The following is a 20,635-nucleotide window of genomic DNA, read 5'->3' as shown; positions in this document are numbered from 1 at the left end:
ATTAACAATAATACTACTGCAGCACAGTTACCAAGGCGCTTTCGATTTTTGCCCGTCTGTGGAAAACACGTTAAACGGTCTCATTAATTCAACTAAAACTGGTTTTATTGAAAGCGTACATCCCGGTTATCTCCAGATCTCATCCAATATAACTTTTTGATTGTACAAAAAATCACACACGTTGAAATCATCAGTTGACAGAAACAGGCAGTCTTTCCATTGATGGAAAATATGCAGAATACATATAGACATGCTGGAGGAATTACTATCCCCTTTTAATATGCGTTATCAAAAAGGTCTAAAAGAGACGTTACAGTTGTAGGACACAAAGGTTTTATCATTTGCAGATAACTCAAGAAGGTACAAGGAAGCTTACTATGGTAAAATCACATGTATTTTAAGAGTAAAAGTAAACTTTATTTACAAGGGATGCTCTGTGCCAAGCAAATTCATGTCTCATCTTAGTTTTGGCTTCATAGAACATATAACACGTTTCTTTAAAAAGCCTATAAATTAATAAAAATTACTCCCTGATAAAACATGTCAAATCACACCTCTCACTTTCTAAAGTCAGGGAGAATCACACAAAATACATTTAATATACCAAAATAGTTCTTCATAAAGATCTCAGAGGTTGAAGAATTTATTAAAAGACCACAGCAATATGTTTAAAAAAAAAACAATCAAACATGTACATTTCCTTCACGGCCATTTCAAAAATTCAAACACGGTGGGGATGGGAGATGACAGATTTGTCTGGTGGTGGGTTGGTGGTGGTGGAAATGGTTTTGTGTGTGGGGGGGGGGGGGGGGGGGCTCAAGGTCGGCGGTCGTATTCGCTGATCTTCCTCTTAATGTGCGACAGTTTGGAACGGAGATATTTACACCTTTTCTTCTTAATTTCATAGTTTGGAGACTGCAGTGGATAGAAAGTAATTCAAACAATTACATTTTAATCACAGAGTAACAGCATTTCACTGTCTAGAACAGCATTGGTGGAAATTACTGTATATGCCTTACCTTTTTGAGGTTCTTCAGTCGGGTGAATTGATCCATAGCATGCTATGAATGGAAACAGTGGTCAGTGACCAATTGTTCTAAATAAAATATTGCTCTCTACTTCCTCAATAGTTGGCGACATTTTCATTTTGATCTAAACATAATTAATTTTGCTATCATAATTACAGATTTGAAACCTCCTTATTCCATTGAAAAAGGGTGGACTGAGCCACAACTCAAACTGGTACTGCTACACTCACAAGGAAGTGTTGACTGCCCTGAGGGTGTCGGTCCAGCTCTTTGTCCAGGCCAGCCAGGTCCTGGTTAATGCCATCCAGCTCAGCCTGCAAGCTCTTGTACTCCTGGTGATCCCGGTCAAATTCCCGTTTATAGTTCAGACGCTCTTGCTCATCCACAATTGAAGGAAACATACTACAGACAAGATAGATATGTATGTATGTATGTATGTATGTATGTATGTAATCAATCTTATTTAATTCATGTCCTTAGATATATCTATCTATCTATCTATCTATCTATCTATCTATATATAGATATATATAGATATATATAGATATAGATATATATCTATATATATAGATATATATATAGATATATAGAGATATATAGAGATAGATATATATAGATAGATATAGATAGATATATTTAGGATATAGATAGATAGATAGATATAGATATATAGATATAGATATATAGATAGATATGAAAGGTAAGTAAAGAGGTAGAGGTCAGTAAAGTAAAGCCTAGAATTGGTAAGTAAAGCATAGAATATGCAGGGCACAAGCTGCTTAATCATTACTATCAGATGGCCTTAATATCCACTCACTAGTTGAAGTCCTCCTCGTCCAGCTCATCTCCAGAATACGCATCAGTGTCATTGTCCTTCAGCCTGGGCTTCAAGCCCCCCACTGAGCTGCTGATGTCCGAGTCTCTGCAAATACATTAACATTATACCATGGTCTGGGGGAATACTCGATTCTAATTGGCTGCAGGGTATCAATTAACCCCTGATATATGGACACTAGGGGTGGGCGATACTGCAAATTTTGGTATCGATCCGATACCAAGTAAATACAGGGCCAGTATTGCCGATACCAATACCGATACCGATACTTTTTACTTGAAAATTCCTGATCAATTAATGATTTTGTACTTTATTTAACATATTAAATCTCTAACCTGCATGTAGCCTAAATAGGAATACTAATGTTCCTTCAACAGATACACAAAAGGGTTATTATATTCTTGAGGTAGGTTGTATATCTTAATATAAGTATATATTTTTGAGTTCCAGTTACAGTGAACCTGAGTGAGCGGAGTGAGAGAGGTGAAGAGGAGCGCTGCGCTCACACAAACTCTGGGAAGAAATACAAGTGATTTGCTGAATTTATAGAAGAGAAACTACAACAAAAATATCGATCTCATCACGCTGGTATCGATCCGATACCAATACTCACCTTGGTATCGATACTATCGATATTTGGATCGATCTGCCCACCCCTAATGGACACCTACTAAGTAGTTCCAGTCAAATTGTCTGTTCACCGCTCTAAATTAATGCTGTAGCTGGCGTATCAAATCTGAATATTTCATTTCCAGCACTGAGTGCAGTCCGTCAGTCCTTCAGTGCCTTATCCTCTGAACACCACAGGATGGCGACTGTAACACACAAGCTGCAGAAAGTACACTTCCCATCTAAACTTACTGGTACGTGAATAATCTCACATCCCGTTTGCTGTCCAGCTCTCTACTTCAGGCTGCGGCCACAGTAACGTTACACATGGCCGATCATTTGTTCGTGAAAATCTTGCTATTGATTTAGGTACAATGACATGACTGGATAGGTAGCTAATCTGGTTAGCTAGCATACTCTGAAATTACATTTACTGTTTGTCAACAGTGCACAATGTTATTGACTTTGAATCTTGCTAGCATAGCATTAGCTTTCTGGCTCATCGGTGAGTGCACTAGAATATCTCCCATTGCCAAGTCGTATCTATGGTCAGTCCTATTTACTGGAGGAGTGAACAACGTCTCCGTTGCATTAGAATCTTACGGGAGGGTAATGATTGTTCCAGGTATTAGTCAAACCCTCAGGCGTTACCAGGGAAACTAAGTTATGGCTTGTGAAAAACTTTATATTTTGATTGTAAAACATATGAAAATATAAATGAATGGTCTGAATTTGTTTTCTTTGGCAAGTGACCATGGTATAAGCGGGATAATGCCCTTCGAGGTGTCCATAATCAAGAATTAATGGACTTCGCGGAGGCAACCGTCCAACGCGCAGCGGTGGACTCCTCCCAACCTGGTCGTGAAGTCTTTAAAAGACTCCCCTCCAGTGGTCAGCTACGATCCATCAAGACATCAAGGTTAAAGCTTCCACATTTACCTTTACGTTACACTAATGCTCATTTCTGCATTATTATTTGAAACTTGCATATATTCCTTATATAATAACGTTTGCCAGTTTCCATGTCAGTATTCTCTACAGTCCTTTCTCATCATTTTAAACACTGCACAGATCATTTCACTAAACTCCTTTTATGTTAAACTTACATGGCAAAATATCAGTTTTCTGATTCTGATATTTATCTAGTGAATATTTCCAAACAGCAAAGCTATCTCACTGGAGGATGCTGAAAAGGTTGAAAATAATGTGGTAAAATACAACAACCAACCTTTAAAAAGACAGACATCTATGAGATAGCTATAGTGTGGATTCAGGCAAATTATGTTCCTAAAAGCTCCAGGGTAACCTACCCTTTTTAATTCACTCAGACAAAATTCCTGGAATTTAACAAGTTATTCGAGCCTCAAGTAGCTGCAAGTGTCTCTTTTTTAAATATGTGGATTCTGTAGTGTCAGACAATTTCCGAGACCTCGAAACCATCAGCGCAGTGTGGAAGCTAGTGGTCAGTTGTTGAGCCCCAAAGCTTTGTTGATGAAGGTTCTCAGTCATCTGATCAGGGCAATTCAACATAGGCAGCTGGTTCACAAGGTTCACATTTCGAAACCAGCTTGTGCACTGTTATAAATCATATCATGTTTAACCATAAGCACTCTGTGTTTCACCGTACACCACCTTCTGACGTGAATCCCAGGCAGTTTTATAAGTGAGGCTCTTGATCCATGTGTGCACATTTCGACGTTGATTTGGGATTTAAAAAAAGAAAAGTGTACAGTATGGCATATTCCAGGTTTTATATAGGCAAACAATTTTTGTTCATTAATCTTGTTCGTTAGCAAAAAATTGTGTGGATTCTTCACAGAGTTTTATAAATGAGACCCGAGAGAAGAGCCGAAAGACTGAGCTAACATAGGCCTACAGTAAACTCATCTGGCTCATTTCACACTGAGGAACATCTTTAAATAAACAACAAGCTCTTCTTGTGTACTGTATGACTCATATCTTACCCTGGCAGATAAAGAGGCTTCTTGTGGTCCAGCTGGTCCAGATAGTCTCTTGATCCAATGACATGGGGATTGGGGTCATTCAACAACACCTCTGGGGCACCAGACACATTATTCACCTGGAACAAGAGACAAGGTTTCAGCAGAGCTTAGCACTAAAGATTTTTTCTTATTTCACCTTGTGGAGGTGAGTGCGGTCGAGGCGCGGCTGCGGGAGAGAGAGAGAGACGGAGATGTCTCAGGAGAGAAGCGCCAGGTGAGTGATTGGCATGGCTGGCACCCGGTTACTTATCACTCTCTCTCCTTTTATATGCAGTAGCATGCTGGACCTCGGATCGGGGAGGCATGGAAGGTGCCCAGGAGAGAAGCGACTCAGGAGCAGCGACTAAGGAGCCAAGACGCAGGAGCCGCGTTCGGTCCTAGTGTGAATATTGTGTAAAGTGTGATTGAAGCAAATAAAGGCTTGAATCAACTTCTGTGTGCTCTGTGACTGCTGAGACAACTCACGGTAGCCCGGAACAGGCTACACATATACATTGTTCCCATGTTTCCCTCATTTGTGTCCTTTCATTTTGACCTTGTCCTGCCCACTATGGATTTGTGGACAGACGCAGTGAAACCAAGGTAGGAAAGAGGACTTAGGAAATATGTCTTAAGCATGTGTAGCATTCAGTGTTTTTGGAACTTTGGCAAAACTAATGATTGAAGATATCTTACTTGAATACTGACTACACTTTATTTTAAACTGTCTCTCACAAAACCATCAACCCTATGAAAGTGCAATATTATAACTAGATTGGTCCCCCTCCATCATCTGATTAACAAATATCATATTTTTTTAATCAGGGACAACCTGACACATTCTTAGTACATAAGTTGAAAATCTGCATAAGCACACCTTTGTTATAGTATTAAAAGGGACAGTGTGTAATATATCAAGTTTTTAGCGCCATCTAGCTGTGAGGTTCTACATTGCAACACTCCTTTGCTCACCCCTCCCGTTCTGAAGACATTGGAGACATTCCAGAAGCTACGGTGGCCCTGACGGTCAAGAAACTCATTTTCAAAATATGGACTCTTTCCCAACAGCGTCGAGTATTTCTACTGATTCAAGTAATAAGGTAAAGATGTAGTTAGTTATTAGGGCTATAAAAATATAAAACTCGCTGAGCTCCCTCTCAGTTCCGCAGTCAAGCTAGCTCTGAGCGAAAACGCGTTTAGCTTTACTACGTAGTACCACATAGTGCTTTCTGTCCCTCTCGGCAGTCCGTAGTTTTTTTAAAACCGGAAAGACATGGCGGCCTCCATAGAGCTTGCCCATGCTATGTATATTCAGATAGGTAATTCTTCGTTCAGGAGGATAAGTCAGATTGTCGGCAGAGGTAATTGTACACCAATGAGGACTTACTTATGAACGAAGACGTTGATTTGAGTTAATAAATTACGTAAATCGTTACACACTGTCCCTTTAACCATTTACAATAGCTATTATGGCTACTGTAGCCATATATTTTGTTTTTATCTCTTCTTCTCCTGGAAAGATTTGCTTGCTTGGGGTTTCAGTCAGGTGTTTTGAGGCTCCTCTCATACTTGCCCTAGTTTACACCAACCTGTTCTCTTCATATGATAAACATGCTGGTTGTACATAACATTGACCAGGACTAACCGGTTCCTCTACTTCTGCCTCTATGCCTGAATACCACCGAAACCCTCACTGCCATCAACAGGAAGCTCGAAACTATTTTTTCAGCCAGTACAATGGCTGAAGTATCTGGTCTGTCGGCATTTCTTGGAAACGTCACACACCTGGCATGAAAGTAATTTTCGGGTAAATACTTTCACTTATGCCACTCAAACCTAAAACCATGTAATGAAGGAACCCTTGGCTTTGTATCCATGTTCCTTTGTACACGCACTCCTCAGGATTTCATCTTCCTCACAACAGAGGACATCAAGCTACAGCTAAGAGTGGTTTAACAGACCACACCCAGAAACTGCAAATGACACAGATCCTTGTGTAACACACAAGCGCGCACACACACACGCACACACACACCTTTATCACTTCTCATCTGTCTTAACTCAGACAGACTAAATGGAAACAGCACATTTGTTTCAGACTTTTAAGCAGTAATCCAGGAAGAAAATGTGCAGAATTTAGAGGAATGTTTCTTAAAGTGTTAACCATTTTCATTTAAGATTAATAACATTGTTTTTGAGCAAACACAATTCATTAAAACAACTTAAAATTATCTCAAGCAGGTTGAAATTAATATCTATTACCTAATTATTCAGCTGTCAAAATTATGTTTTGTTTACCAACGTTTACCAAAGAGCACTTCTACTCATTTAAAATCTGCAGAATATCTGCTGAGTTGTCTGTGGAATTCCGCGCAGAAGATTCTGTGTGGGCCTGTAAATTTGTGCATATAGCCTAAATATGTCTAGTTGCATTTTCAGCAGAACAGGCCAGACTCTACGCTTGGTTCCTTAATGTGAAGAACTTTCCTATGTAGCCATTTTCATTCTGAAGGACGACAGTTGAACATTAAGTAGTTTTGTAATGGTTTAAGGATTCTAAGTTTCCTAGACTTCAAAGACAGAAGTCGCTCAAGTATGTTAACAGCTTATGTGAATATCTCTTGGACATAGAAAAAAAAAGCAGCAAAAAATGTAACACAATGATCAAACACAAGCTTGTACTCCAGTATTCGCCAAACTCTAAACAGAACTTCTTTAGCATTCTGTAGAGCACAGAACTCTGACAAGGCCCAACACTTTAATGCAATTAGGCATAATTCAATATGCAAACTAGATAGCCCTGTATAATTTAAAAAAAATTCCACCCATATCTGCTTAACCGTAATTTAAATTTGCATCAAAATGTACTCACTCAGAAATACCAGCCCCTTTACACACCTGTTTTTTCATCAAGATCCATGCAAAAATCCTTGAGAAAGTAACAAAATACTGAAAAATACATACATGATAAAGACAGTGAGAAAAAAAATTCTTGGATCCGTCCCTCTCACCAGATTCACACCAAATGTAAGGTTTTTCATGGAACATCCTATCACTTTGTTTAAATTTCCCACAAATAGACGTTATCTGTTTGGTATCTTGGGACATTTTTGCAATCTCTAGACCAGAAAATTAATAATGTTACAGGGGTCTCAACAGTGCTAAGCTTAGCAACAACTGTTTACAATGACTGATGGTTGGTTTGAGAACTGGATTTCAGTGGGTTGAATGCTGATTGTCTAATTGAGCATCTTCCCTTCCCACTTAAAATACACATACAAACACTTGTGTTTGATTTGGTGTTCACATTTTTAAACTACTATATTATAGTCTTGTAATATGTTGAAATTACCTGATGTACTTAGTTGAATGATAAATAAAATATTTAGTTGATCTATGCTACACAGATGTTGCCACAGCATCACATACACACACATACTCACCCACTCCCCAATGCTGTTATGATGAACGTCACTGAGGACCTTCACTTCCTCCCAGAGAATACGGTCCTTGCCCCAGCGCCTGATCTGGGAGCGAGTCTTGACTGCAAACACCAGCAGGATGATGAGGGCAACAAACACCAGGAATCCCAGGACAATAGCAATGGCCTGCAGGAAGCACAGGGCTCAACATTAGTGGAGTGAAATTACATCCACTAACATGGACAGTAAGTAAGAGGGTGGTCTGATCGGGGGTGCTATCACAAGCATTAGACTGATAAATACTTGGTCTGAGTCTATCCAAAATGACATGTCGATCTAGAAACAATGTCAAGGCTAGAATAATCCACACAAAGTTCTCTGCCCATCACAGTGGTCGTGATGTCAGATACAGGGACATGTTGTAGAGTGTGAAACATTACCTACAGTTTCCCCATGAAGTTACAACACTCTGAAGTAGATTTTTATATCATACTGAAATTAATTAAATCAGTGACTGTCTGGATGATGCGGAACATTCAATAGCCGTATGCAAAACACTGGTATGGTGTGTAAATCTTTCTGGAATTAAGGACATGAATTAAACAAGATTGATTTAGAACTATAATTAAGATTTTGGCACTACATAAACTCCTTTATTGTGGATACTTTTATTGATTACCAAGAATGAACACAATGGAATGAAAGACTGCTACAAAAAATGTTGTGAAGCAATACTGTTAATCTAGTTGTTTAATTGCTGGTGGAAAATGAGTGTTGATTATATGACAAAAACTGAATCATATATCTGCGATATCGTGTAAAACAACTGGATACATCACTGGCTTCCTGTTGGTAGAGGAGACAAAACACTCATTGTGCTCCATAGTGAACAAAAGAAAAAACATATCACACCTCTTGGGGCTCCACCACACAGTAATGGTACAGGTACTGGTTGAGGAAGATACCCTGGGCCTGGTCCTGGTTCTGATACTGAGCACACAGCTGGCGGATCTGGCTATAGTACACAGACCCTGTAGACTGGGCTGTTGGGTTCACTGCTACCAGGTACACAATGGTGGCGATGATCATCAGAAATGCCAAAATGGCACAGACGATGATGGCTGCGAGGTAAAACTTTGCAGATTTGGCAGCATTTTGCCTCGAAATAACCAACACAAATATGATGAGCACAGCTATGAAGGTAATGGCGGCAATGGCGATGATGAAGCCCTTGCCAGCTTTGGGATTCATCTGTGACCCTCCGTAGCCATAGCTGCTGCCATAGCTGCTGCTGCCACTGCCAATACCTCCTCCATATGAGCCACCAAAACTGCCGCCACCACCGTATGTGCCGCCATATGAACCTCCATAACCAATGCCTGGCAGCAAGCCAGCACCACCACCCAAACCCATGAGGCTCATATCATAGTCCCAGGCCAGTGTGGAGGCCACACAGGCAAACACAGCCACACACATGACAATGATGATGATGGAAAGTATCTTCATCACACCCGGTGGTGAAGTCCAGCGGTAGAAGTGAAGCATCGTGTCTCCAGGGTAGTATGAAAAGGCTGGATTGGACATGGGCTCACTGTGCTTGTGTCTGCTGCTATGGCTGCAACATAAGACGACAGAGGAGCTTTGTCAAAGTGTGCTGGAACAGAACAGACTGAGGAGTGATGTGCAAGCTCTTGACTGAAGCTGCACTTCAGGTGTGGAAGGTAAACACACACTAAATCACACTGACACTGACAGAACTCAAACACGCCACTGATACTGGACAAAGATAATGCAAAGCTGACACAATTACACAACCACAACTTTTCATTTTGGAGCGGTCTATTTTTGGTTGATTGTTCATTAAAAGGAGCAGTTCAACATTTTATGAAATCCTCTTGTTGTCTTATGCTCCAGCTGCACAGGACTAGTGTTACCAGGGGACATAATGGTATTTACAAATTACCCTTACGTCTGTGTTTCATGCAGAGTATTTCCACTTGATAAGAGAAAGTCTAAATTTTACTTAAATTAAAATTATATCATGGAAATGATTTCAAGGCTCATAACAAACATTTAATCTTTTCATCTTGCTGAGCAAGAAAAGATGCATACTTCCCAAAAATGTAACGGTTCTTTTGAACAATTGTTCTGCTAATGCAAGAACCCTTCCACTGTTACATAGGGTTGTGTACAGAGAGTTAAAAAAAAAGTCCACCAAAGGTGAACATATATTTAATCAGGTCAATCAATTTATCACTGAATAAAACAGAAAGAAAAATATGTCTGCAGATGTTAGGACTGAATGTAAGTTATCTACCTGTGTGTGTGACAGAAACACAAGAATGACAGTGTAGTAATGAGGGATTCATGTATGTCAACTTACTGTTTGCTACCCGGCTGGTAGGAAGTGGGGTTGTGTTTGTCCCTCGGCATATTGAACTACAACTGGGAATCAGTCTGCCACAAAAAAATAAAGATTAATACAAAAATTAAATACAACAACTATTTTAAGAAGCCGCTCAAAGTTCCTGAATCCATCCCTTTATAAAGTTCTGCACCAATATTTAACAGGGTCTACTCTGGGCCAAGACCAATCCTCCATCCAAGTCTTGTGGAAGCAGTAGTTTCTGTGTAATCTTGCTAACCAACAATCTAACCAACCAACTAAAGTTGGTGAAAACCTGACCTGAGTGCTCGACAGTTTTCATGCTATGAATATGCTATGAGTACCAAAACCAGTGCAGAGGTCCAGTAGCCAGTGCTTCTGATCTGAATGGAGACCAGCAGCTGACTGAGAGTAACAGGAGGACATTAAACATGTAACTGTAATCCTTTTCACATGGTAATATGTTGTTGATGGCACAGTCATGTGTGGGCGGTTAGCTAGCGTAGTATGCCATGTACTTTTGAAGTAGAACCTATTGGCTAGCTCTATAATTAAAAATCAATGTTCAAACATCCATCAACAGCTGCTGTTCTGCTACCGACCAGGAAACACATCTGCTGTCGGACTGTTTGTTGGGAAACAAAGCAGTAGTAACAGGGTGTAGACAGGGTGTAGACAGGGTGTACACATGCTGGCACACAGCTGAGGCTATGTGCAGCTCATCAGCCAATCCTGAGCTGTGAGCTAGTGTCACTGCAGAGACCCACTTCAACTACACCCTGTACAACATACCTCAACTACAATACACACTTTAACTACACTCCGGCAACATACAGTGGACGCCGCTGGCCCTTCATCACTTCGTTTGCTCAAGACAGTTGCTTTCAACGTTAATATAAAGTTACAGAGCAGAAAAAAGGCTAAAACATATCAATTATTCGAAATTCAAAATAAGCCTTTGAAATTACTACTTCAGGCTCTAGGTTAAGACCAAAACTAACTGCAGGCCAGCTCATCAAACGCAGTAAAATTTAGGAGCTCATTCCAGAGGACGATCTTTAAAATGCCATAATTCAACTTGTCTTAAGTTAACATTCTCACTCTCTATGATTACATTTTGCTCTCAGGCTTCAGTTATTATGTCTAAATAGACTCACCTCGTCTGACGAACCGCCCGGTCCAAATGAAGCCCGCTGAGCTGCTCAGGTGATGAACGCAACAAAACACATAGGTTGTGCGCGCGGCCGAATCCCTGCAGGGTGAAGAGCGCGCGTTCACAGAGGACAAAGAGACGCGCCCACAGGTGTGTGCTCGTCACGTGGGCTCCTCCCCAGGTCATACAGGACTAACCTGTCTGCTCCCGGGAATCTTAACAGGTAACTGTCCTTTGTTTCCAGAGGCCAGGCCCGTTCCAGTTTCATTGTGTGGCACATTCGGTATGAATGTCACAGTTGCCATTCATGAATGTGGTTTAAAACGGAGCTCACATATGACAACACTTATCTGTTATCATTAAATCCTATAGGCTTTATCAGTTTAAGAAATCAAACCAACGAATTTGAAAGAAATTAAAAATAAAAAACACAAGTACCAACACATTTATTTTACAGCTTCTGTCATGATAATTTAACCTGAGGCGTGACAGGCTTTCTGCTGAGCAAAAATGCCTCCAGCTTTACACAACCTGACACTTGTCTCAAAACAAACTGTCCCTGCAGCTGTGTACCTGCAGAGCCACGACCACAGCCAATTCACTACACCAGGTGTTATTCTCCAGGTCGATCTGCATTAATGGATTCAGCGTCTCTTAATTTGACAGTTTTACATCTGTTTTTTCTCATTAGAATAATTCTCTTAAACAATTTTGTGTCAACATTTGGTGCACATCTTTTTAAATGATACACAAAAAACAGCTTTACAGAAACATCTGAATTAAATTCCTTCACAAAAAATGAGGCGTTCTATCATACTTATTGTATATCATCCCTATATACTTAGTGTAGGTCAAACTTAATTTTCAATTACATATTATTTTTTAAATAAGTATAATAATAATAATAATAATAATAATAATAATAATACATTTATTTTATATAGTGCTTACTCAGCAAAAAGCTGTTTTGAAATATCATAGTCGTGGTCAAAAGTTTCCATCCGCTCATAAAAAACATGAACATCATGGCAGTCTTCAGTTCCAGTGATTTCTACAGCTCTCATGTTTCTGTGATGAATGAGTGGAACACAAACTACACTAAAACATTCATGAAGTTTGGTTCAATCATGAAATTATTATAGGTCTTCTGAAAATGTGACCAGAAACATAAGAGCATTAGAAAGCATTGGAACTGAAGACTGACATGATGCACATGATCTTTATGAGGAGATGAAAACGTTTGACCACAGCTTTAGCCACAGCCAGTAGTTTCCTGGCTAGGTCACTGAGGATGCTAGTGGGGAAACCATCATAGGAGATAATTCCAGTACTTGGCGGAGCAAAAAATTTAAAAAACGTGGGTCAAAAATCATAATAGCACCAATGGCACTTTCACGGCTTTACAAGCTCTAAGTGGGAAGAGCAGTTATAAAGTGTTATGGTATTCCTTGGATAACGTTGTATTTTAATCAGGGCTGTCAAAGTTAACGCGTTAATAACGCGTTATTAACGCGTTAACGCAACATCCTCTTAACGCCGTTAATTTTTTTAACGCGCGATTAATGCTCGGTATTAAAAAAAAAAAAAGAAACGCGCATTGTTTGATTTAAGGCCGTCGGTGGCACCTGTAGTCTTGATCCAGAGGGTGGCAGAAGAATAAGAAAGGGAATCAGAAGAAGAAGAAGCAGGGTTGGCGTTCGGGAAAAACACGGTGGACGGAAAAGCGAAAGTGAAAGTAAATGGAGAAAGGACTTATGAACGGCAAATTCACTTTCAAAACACTGCCAGATGGTTCAGTCGATAGGACAAAAGTTATCTGCACCTACTGTCGACATGAAATGAGTTACCACTAAAGTATGTTGAGTCTCAAATATCATTTGCAAGCCAAACACACGGCAGATGCAGAGAGCCCCCCGCCTCCCCTCGCCAAAAGCAGACATCACCATGTTTTGATCCCATTTAGGGTGAGGGGATATTTTTTTAGCCTTTTATTTGAAGTGCATGTTTTTAAGTGTTGAATAAATATTTTCATAAAGCAAGCATATTTGCCCTTTCTTATGTTGTTAAAAGTATTAAGAACATGATAAAAATACATTAAGGTACATTTAGAACAGAAAGAAATGTGCCAAAAAATTGCAATTAATTTGCAATTAATCGCGAGTTAACTATGGACAAAATGTGATTAATCGTGATTAAAAAAATTAATCGTTTGACAGCCCTAATTTTAATTATAAGCCATACCAATCACTCTAAGAAGGAAGATCCTGGTCTTATTACCATGGAAAACTTTGATTCCAATTAAGTGACAAGAAGCACTGGAAGTCTTGCCCAAAGACACACTGTGCCCAAAAGACACCTGCATTTTCCACAATGCAACACTGTGGCTAAGTTGCATTGTGGGTAATTCAGTAAATTCTCAAATTCACATTGTCCATCACAGTTCAAGTCAGGACTACTGGACAGAAGACATGTATTGTAAAAGCCAGTGACAACAGTGAGCTTTCTGGCAAGCAGCTCACCTCCACTTTCTGTCGGCTACAGTTCTACTCACACATTTTCACATTTTTTCGGAAATGTTTTTAATCATAATCTTACTCGCACTCAGATGAATAGATCTTTTAATTTGTTGTCTGATAAGTCATGGTGTATTTTGTAGTCACAGCAAAGTCAATACGAAATGAGGCACATAAAAATGTGTAACACGTCATGTTCACTCAAAAAAATGAGTCAATGAAACATTGATTCTTTGGTTTTAATTACGTGTACATGTTTCATCTGATTATAATAATGCGTCTGTTCGATGTAAACTGGGCACATTTAATGCAATTAAAGTAATTTACTTCATAAAAAATGTGTTACAGTGAACTCGTAGTCAAATTTGATGGAAACTGTGCATGTCATTAAAATACTTGGAGTCCACGTTTCTCTTATAGTTTACCTCTGCACATACTCATCACCTGTTCATCTCAAATGGCTCCTAAAAACAAAACAAAAAAACAGAAAGTCTCTAAAGATTCCATTAAAATGCGATGTGCACCAGGCCAGACTGTGTGTAAATAAAATGAACAACATCTTAAGCTATCTATTTTGGTCAGGCCTGATCCATACAGGCTGTTTGCATTCCAGCCATGTTTTTACAACCCTCTTCTTAGTAAACCATGCATTTCCTGTTTTTTACCACTCTCTATGACATTTCTCCTGACTGATGACGTTTCTACCTGTGACAATGATTTTTCTGTATGTCATGTCACTTTACATACAACAGTAGTTGCATGTCCTCCTGATTTAATATGATGCTGACAGAGTCTGCATATCATTTCCCAGTGAGTTGGTGGCAGCGTTGAGCTGCAGCGTTGAGTTGCTGTTGTTTCAGTTTGTGGTATTGTTGTACTCTTGAATCTTCTGTTTGATATGAGAGAGCTTGCTTTTCAGGTACTCACACCTCTCCCTTTTCTCCAGATATGTTGGGTCCTGAACACAAAAAAATAGGAAAAAAATTAAATGTGGTGCTTTCTATCCAGTTAAACAATTCATACAGTGCGCCAGGGTCTCTCTCTCTCTCTCTCTCTCTCTCTCTCTCTCTCTCTCTCTCTTTCTCTCTCTCATTCAAATTTGCTTTATTGGCATGAATGTTACGAGAACTATGTTGCCAAAGCATCAAGAATCAATTAAACAAACCAAAAAATACAATTCGTAGGTTAAAATACAAATAAATGAAATGAAACTTAAAAAATAAAGAGAATTATAGCTGCTGCACAGCGATGGGTCGGGTCCAGGCTATTTTTGGCAAATTTAGGCAATTCTGAGCAACAAACAGGAGAATAGGAAGACAAGAGAGTTGACAACAATGTTCATTTTGGACAACTTGAGGCTTGAACTCACAACTTCTGGAACCAAAGACTGTCATCTATCGCTCTGAGCTAATTGGCAGTTAACAGTGGCTTCACAAATTGAGTAAGCCATTCACTGTTGTGCAGGCAGATTTGAAACCACTGTAAAAAATTCAGTTATCAAGACAAAAATCTGGAAATACACATATTGCAGCATGGAGATGTTGGTAATTTGTTTTTTTAAAAATGATTGATTTGCTCCATAAGTGAATAACTGATGTTTAGCCATGTCATTATTGCATTGACTCCAATTGTTCACATAAAAGAAAAATTTAAAATGCTGTGAAAAATTCAGTTTTTGAGGCTCAATTTTTGATAAATCAAAGGAGGAGAGAGGAAATAGGTTTAAGAATTTTACAGTTTTTGAAAAAAAACTGAGTGATGTACTTCATAATTTTTAATAGGTTTAAATGTACAAAAGTTTCTTCAATATTGGGGCAACAGTTTGATGAAAGTGTGAAGTTCTAGCAGGTTGATTTGTTATGAATTTTCAATGTTTTGAACTTTAGATGCTTGCTGTAGCGCCACCATCAGGACTATTGGCTTGGTTTTACAGCTGAGGTAATCTGGCATGAGACTGGACCTTTGTGCAAAATTTGGCTAGCTTTCACCCATGGTCCGGTCCAAGCTATTTGTTTTTATTTAATTTAGAGGCTTGCTGTGATGCCACCATCAGGACAATTGTCTTGTGTTTCATGTTGAGGACATCTGACATTTTGATCTGTCATCATCATCATCACTCTTGCTGGGTCTCGAAACCCCTGACACCAAGAACCAGCTCCTAACTCACTGAGCTAATTGGCTTGAAGTGAGACCTGCTGTGTAGCTTCATTTGTCGACTCAGGGAGTCACTGTCTGGGCAGCTGTTGTCAAGGCAGATTTCAAAAATGGTCAAAATGTCAGAAATTCTGTTACCTGAACAAAAATCTGATAATACATAAATTGCATCTTGACAGCATGGAAATGTTGGTGATTTGTTTTTAACTCTAAGTGTTTTGCTTCATAAGAAAAAATCTGATGTTTAAAAATGCCACTCTAACATTGACTCCAGTTGTTCCCATGAGAGCAGAATTCAAAATGTTCTCAAAAATTCAGTTTTTGAGATAAAATTCTGATATTTGCCAAACTTCATCAACCATGACTCCAAAATATTCTCAATTTTTTTCAGGAAGATTGAAAATGTATTTAGCAAGAATTTGATAGTATATGTTTACAGTACTGTTTACAGTCAAACATTTTGATGCACTGTAGGCTTAATTTTTGATAAATCAAAAATCAGAGAAACAAGTTTTGTGGAGGACGGTCTGAAGATGCTTTCTAGCAAGTTTGGTGACAATTGAGCAAAAATTGAGGGAGGAGGTTTAATAAGTTTTACAGGTTTTGAAAAAAGCTGAGTGATGGACTTCATAATTTGTAATAAGTTTAAGTGGACTAAAGTTTCAGCAGTATTGGGGCCACGGTTTGGTGAAAGTTTCAAAACTGTAGCATGTACTGTTGATTTTGTAGGTATTAAGTTTTTAAAATCTAAACGCTTATTGTGCCCCCCCAGGAGGAATATTGACATGTCCTTGGAATTAAGTAAATCTGGCATGGGGCCGGACATTTCTGTAAAGTTTGGTGAGTTCTCGCCCTTGGGAAGTATGACTTCCTCTGAAGAAAGAAGAAAGAAAGAAAGAATTCCTAGGAATACAATAGCAGCTTAGCTGCCCGGACCTTAATAATGTGTGTGTGGAAGGATTAATAAGATTGGGCAATTACAAGTTGTCATATACAATGAAAAACATATATACACATATAGTTCATATTAAATGATAACAATAATAATAAAAACAACAATATTATACTATAGCAATAATGGTTCTGATCAGCATTTGTGTGTTTCTCTAGCATCATGGCAGAGTGTTACATATTGTGCAGCTAATTTTATAAACTGTGGAACTTCTCCCAGACATACTTTTAACAGTTCATCACATTTTGTTCCCTGATATGATGGATCTGCTGCAGTTATCTGCTGGAGGAAAGCCTCTCTCTCAGTTTGGTACAGGGGGCAGGAGAGGAGAAAATGGGCCTCAGTTTCTATTTCTCCTGAAGAACAGTGTTTACATACTCTTAATTCTGTACATTGTTAATGTGCGTCTCTGTATGGGGTTTTTTATGCTGACCGGATATTGTGCTGGAGAATATTCTCTATCCAGTAAGCGTTAGCATTCTAATTTATTGATGGATTTAATTTCATATTTCCAATTGTCAATGTAAGTCATTTTGTTGTTTTTGTCTATAGATGCTAGGTGAGTTCTGTCTCTGGACAAAGGCTGTTACTGAGAAAGGCTCTGTGGTGATAGGAATCAGGATCAGCTTGTGTTAAGTGAACCTGGAACTTAATTGACCTTTTGATCATGTGTAGAGAGAGAGGGAAGTGTCCCAGCTCTGCTCTACATGCATGGATTGGACAGTTTCTGTGGACCTTGAGGATTTCCTTGCAGAATTGAAGGTTAAATTTCTCTGTGGGTGTTGTGTCCCATGAGGTGTGTCTCTGGATAATTAGAGGGCCCCACACTTCACTTCCATACATAAGTATAGGTTTGATTACACTGTTAAATAGTTTTAGCCAAATTGTAATTGGGGGATTGAATTTATATTGTGAGCTTTTGATGCTATAGTAGGCCCTGCGTGCCTTTTCTGTGAGGGAATTTATTGCTTTGTCAAAGCTGCCGGATGCACTGATGATGATGCCTAGATAATTATAGTCCATTGTATGCTGTGGTCCCTCTTACCTTGCAAACATGTTTGGATTCCTGTAGCCTGGCCTTTTTTTGGAATACCATGACTTTGGTTTTGTCAAGGTTGATATCTACCGCCCAGTTTTGACATAACGTCTCCAGCAGAGAGAGGTTCTGCTGTAGACCATGTTCTGTTGGGGACAGTAGAACCAGGTCATCTGCATACATGAGGAATTTGATTTCTTTGCCTTGTAGATCTAATCCTGGGCTTGTGGACTGTTCAAGAAGAGTGGCCAATTTATTGATATATATGTTGAACAGAGCAGGAGACAGGTTGCACCCCTGATGCATCCCTTTTTCTTGTTTGAAGAACTCTGTTCTTTTGTTTCCAGTTTTGACACAGCACTGGTTGTCAGAAATAACCCATTGTGCCAAATTGTGTCAAAAGCCTTTTTTAGATCTAAAAAACATGCAAACATCTTTCCTTTGTGTTTTTTGTGAACATGCTGTTGGATGAGTGTATGGAGAGTGTAGATGTGGTCAAATGTTTGATGATTGGGTAAAAAGCCAATTTGGCTTCTAAACAGAATATGATGATCAGTGTGATTAATCTGGAGTTAAGGATGCTACAGAAGAGTTTACTCGGGTTGCTGTTAACACAGATGCCCCTGTAATTGCTGGGGTTGTACTTGTCTCCACTTTTAAATATAGGAGAAATGAGACCTTTATTCCAAACACTGGGGTAATATCCAGCAGCCAACACCAGGTTGAAGTGTTTTTGCACGGCAAGTTGGAGTTTTAAATTACTGTGTTTCAGCATCTCTGAGTTAATGCTGTCTATACCGCAAGCTTTTCCATTTTTAAGGGTTTTGAGTTTGTGCTGTATTTCTTTAATGGTGATGGGGTAGTCAAGGGCACACTGGGTGTCCTTCACTGTCATTTCTAGTTCTTTCAGTTTGTCTGTTGTTAAAATTTGGTGGGGATTTAGACTGTGACACATTGGGTTGGTCGCTGTACATGGGTTTCTGTTGATGTTTTTACCATAATTTCCAAAAGGTGTTTTCATTTATAGCTTTTTTTCAATTTTGTTGAGTTCTCCCTCCATATAATGCATTTTTTATACATGAAGGAGTCTTTTGTAATCTTTCAGAGCTTGGACATATTCAAGCCGTCCCATTAGGTCACTTGGGTTCCTGTGTTTTCTGTTTGACAGTTTTCTCAGGTTTTGTCTGGATATAGCACATTCTTTATCAAACCATCGCTCTTTTTGTTTCATGCTGGATTTTCTAGTTTGTGAGATTTTTAATTTAGATTCTTTTGCCAATTGAATAAATATTGTGTTTAAGTGATGTGTGGCCAGATTTATGTATTCCCTTTCAGGCTGATACTGGGTGTTGAGAAAAGTATCCAGCATGTTGTGAATTTGAGCAGAGTCTAGTGCAGTCCATTTGTCTAGTCTAGTCCATTTGTATCTCCTCGGTAGAGGCAACAGTCTTGGCTCAGGGTTTGGATTCTCAGTGGTTGAAAATGACTTTTTCAGAAATAGGGTTATTTGGCTATGGTCTGAAAGGGGCTGTTGCGGTGATACAGTAAATGCATTTATATATTGTGGTTCAATGTCAGTAGTGGCATAATCTACAACACTACTACCTAACACAGAGCATTGTGTGAGTCTGCCAAGAGAGTCTCCTCTGACTCTGCCATTAACAATGTACAGACCCAAGCCTTTACACATTTGTAGTACCTGTTTGCCAGTTTTGTTCTGCATAATAAGGGGAGCTCTCTCTCTCCCTCTCTCTCTCTCCCTCTCTCTCTCTCTCACTCTCTCTGGCTCATAATGGAGAAAATAACCCCGGGATTCTACCAGATACTTGTCCGTTGCGTTTTGCAGTACCACAGTTATAGGTATGTGTTATAAAAACAACAACAGGCTTGTATTTTTCTCTTTTTTGAGATTTGTGTGCTGGTGTCAACACAGACTGTTTTATTTTAAAAGTAACTGAATGTCATATTGTTGTTTTGTGAGTGACTTTGGACGAAATAGATGTCCTGTGTATTTGTGCCGGAGGGCTCCGAACAGCCGGAGGTGGGACAGAGTAGTTACACAGCGCAGCGGACCTGGTGGAAGTTAACACTTAAGGCGAGTCCAAGATCACGCTGCCTAAATTGTGATGCATGCTGGTTAAAATGTGTCCACGATGACCTGGATGGGAGTGGGTTCTGCTCCGCATCCGATGTCACATGACCTTAAGTTATCGTGGGGGCAAGGCAGCTGCAGAGCAGTTGCGCAGTTGCTCTCCAGGTACTGCACGAGCCTAGACCCACCTAAATGACGTCAGGACTTTGCCCTAATTGGCTTTTATCTACACTGACGTATATGACGTGTGTTTCGATGAATTTCCATATCCATAAGCGCCTGTGCCTCTTTTCTACTCAAGTATCACATACTTTCAGATAAGTAGCAGCCGTATGGCCGCACCTATGGGATAGTCAACATGAATAAACCTATAAAATCCTTTATGTAACGCAACAACCCTGAAAGGTGTCATCAAAAAATTGCTCAGTTCTGTCACCCTACTTGTGGTGATGATGGAGAAGTGGTTAACTGCT

The 20,635-nt window shown here is 39.4% G+C and overlaps 2 protein-coding genes across 3 annotated transcripts in view; both read right to left on the bottom strand.

Moving 5' to 3' along the window:
• Positions 1-87: 87 nt before the first annotated feature.
• Positions 88-11,574, bottom strand: oclnb (occludin b). Its single transcript, XM_030415736.1, has 9 exons — positions 11,420-11,574; positions 10,260-10,333; positions 8,789-9,491; positions 7,898-8,062; positions 4,437-4,552; positions 1,846-1,950; positions 1,259-1,430; positions 1,020-1,061; positions 88-915 (listed from the first exon to the last, which is right to left on the bottom strand). Exons 2-9 carry the CDS (start codon positions 10,307-10,309, stop codon positions 817-819), a joined length of 1,452 nt encoding a protein of 483 aa, XP_030271596.1. The 5' UTR covers positions 10,310-10,333; positions 11,420-11,574; the 3' UTR covers positions 88-816.
• A 2,442-nt stretch (positions 11,575-14,016) lies between these two features.
• Positions 14,017-20,635, bottom strand: part of LOC115580971 (MARVEL domain-containing protein 2-like) — a 30,266-nt gene continuing 23,647 nt past the window's right edge. For both annotated transcript variants that reach the window (XM_030415733.1, XM_030415732.1), the window contains exon 8: positions 14,017-14,886. In XM_030415733.1, the coding sequence (XP_030271593.1) occupies positions 14,785-14,886 (102 nt within the window). In that variant the 3' untranslated portion in view covers positions 14,017-14,784. The remainder of the gene's footprint in view (positions 14,887-20,635) is intronic.

The sequence above is a fragment of the Sparus aurata genome, chromosome 5 (assembly GCF_900880675.1).
Source record: "Sparus aurata chromosome 5, fSpaAur1.1, whole genome shotgun sequence".
Classification (NCBI taxonomy): Eukaryota; Metazoa; Chordata; class Actinopteri; order Spariformes; family Sparidae; genus Sparus; species Sparus aurata.
Note: the sequence above shows the minus strand (reverse complement) of the source record. Positions and strands in the feature narration are given on the sequence as shown.

Coding starts and splice junctions, on each gene's coding strand:
- oclnb (XM_030415736.1), bottom strand. CDS start 10,309: ATGCCGAGGGACAAACACAACCCCACTTCCTACCAGCCGGGTAGCAAA. Junction 8,063..8,788: donor GTGTGGTGGAGCCCCAAGAG/GTGTGATATGTT, acceptor TGCTTCCTGCAG/GCCATTGCTATTGTCCTGGG. Junction 1,951..4,436: donor AAGCCTCTTTATCTGCCAGG/GTAAGATATGAG, acceptor ATGTATTTGCAG/AGACTCGGACATCAGCAGCT.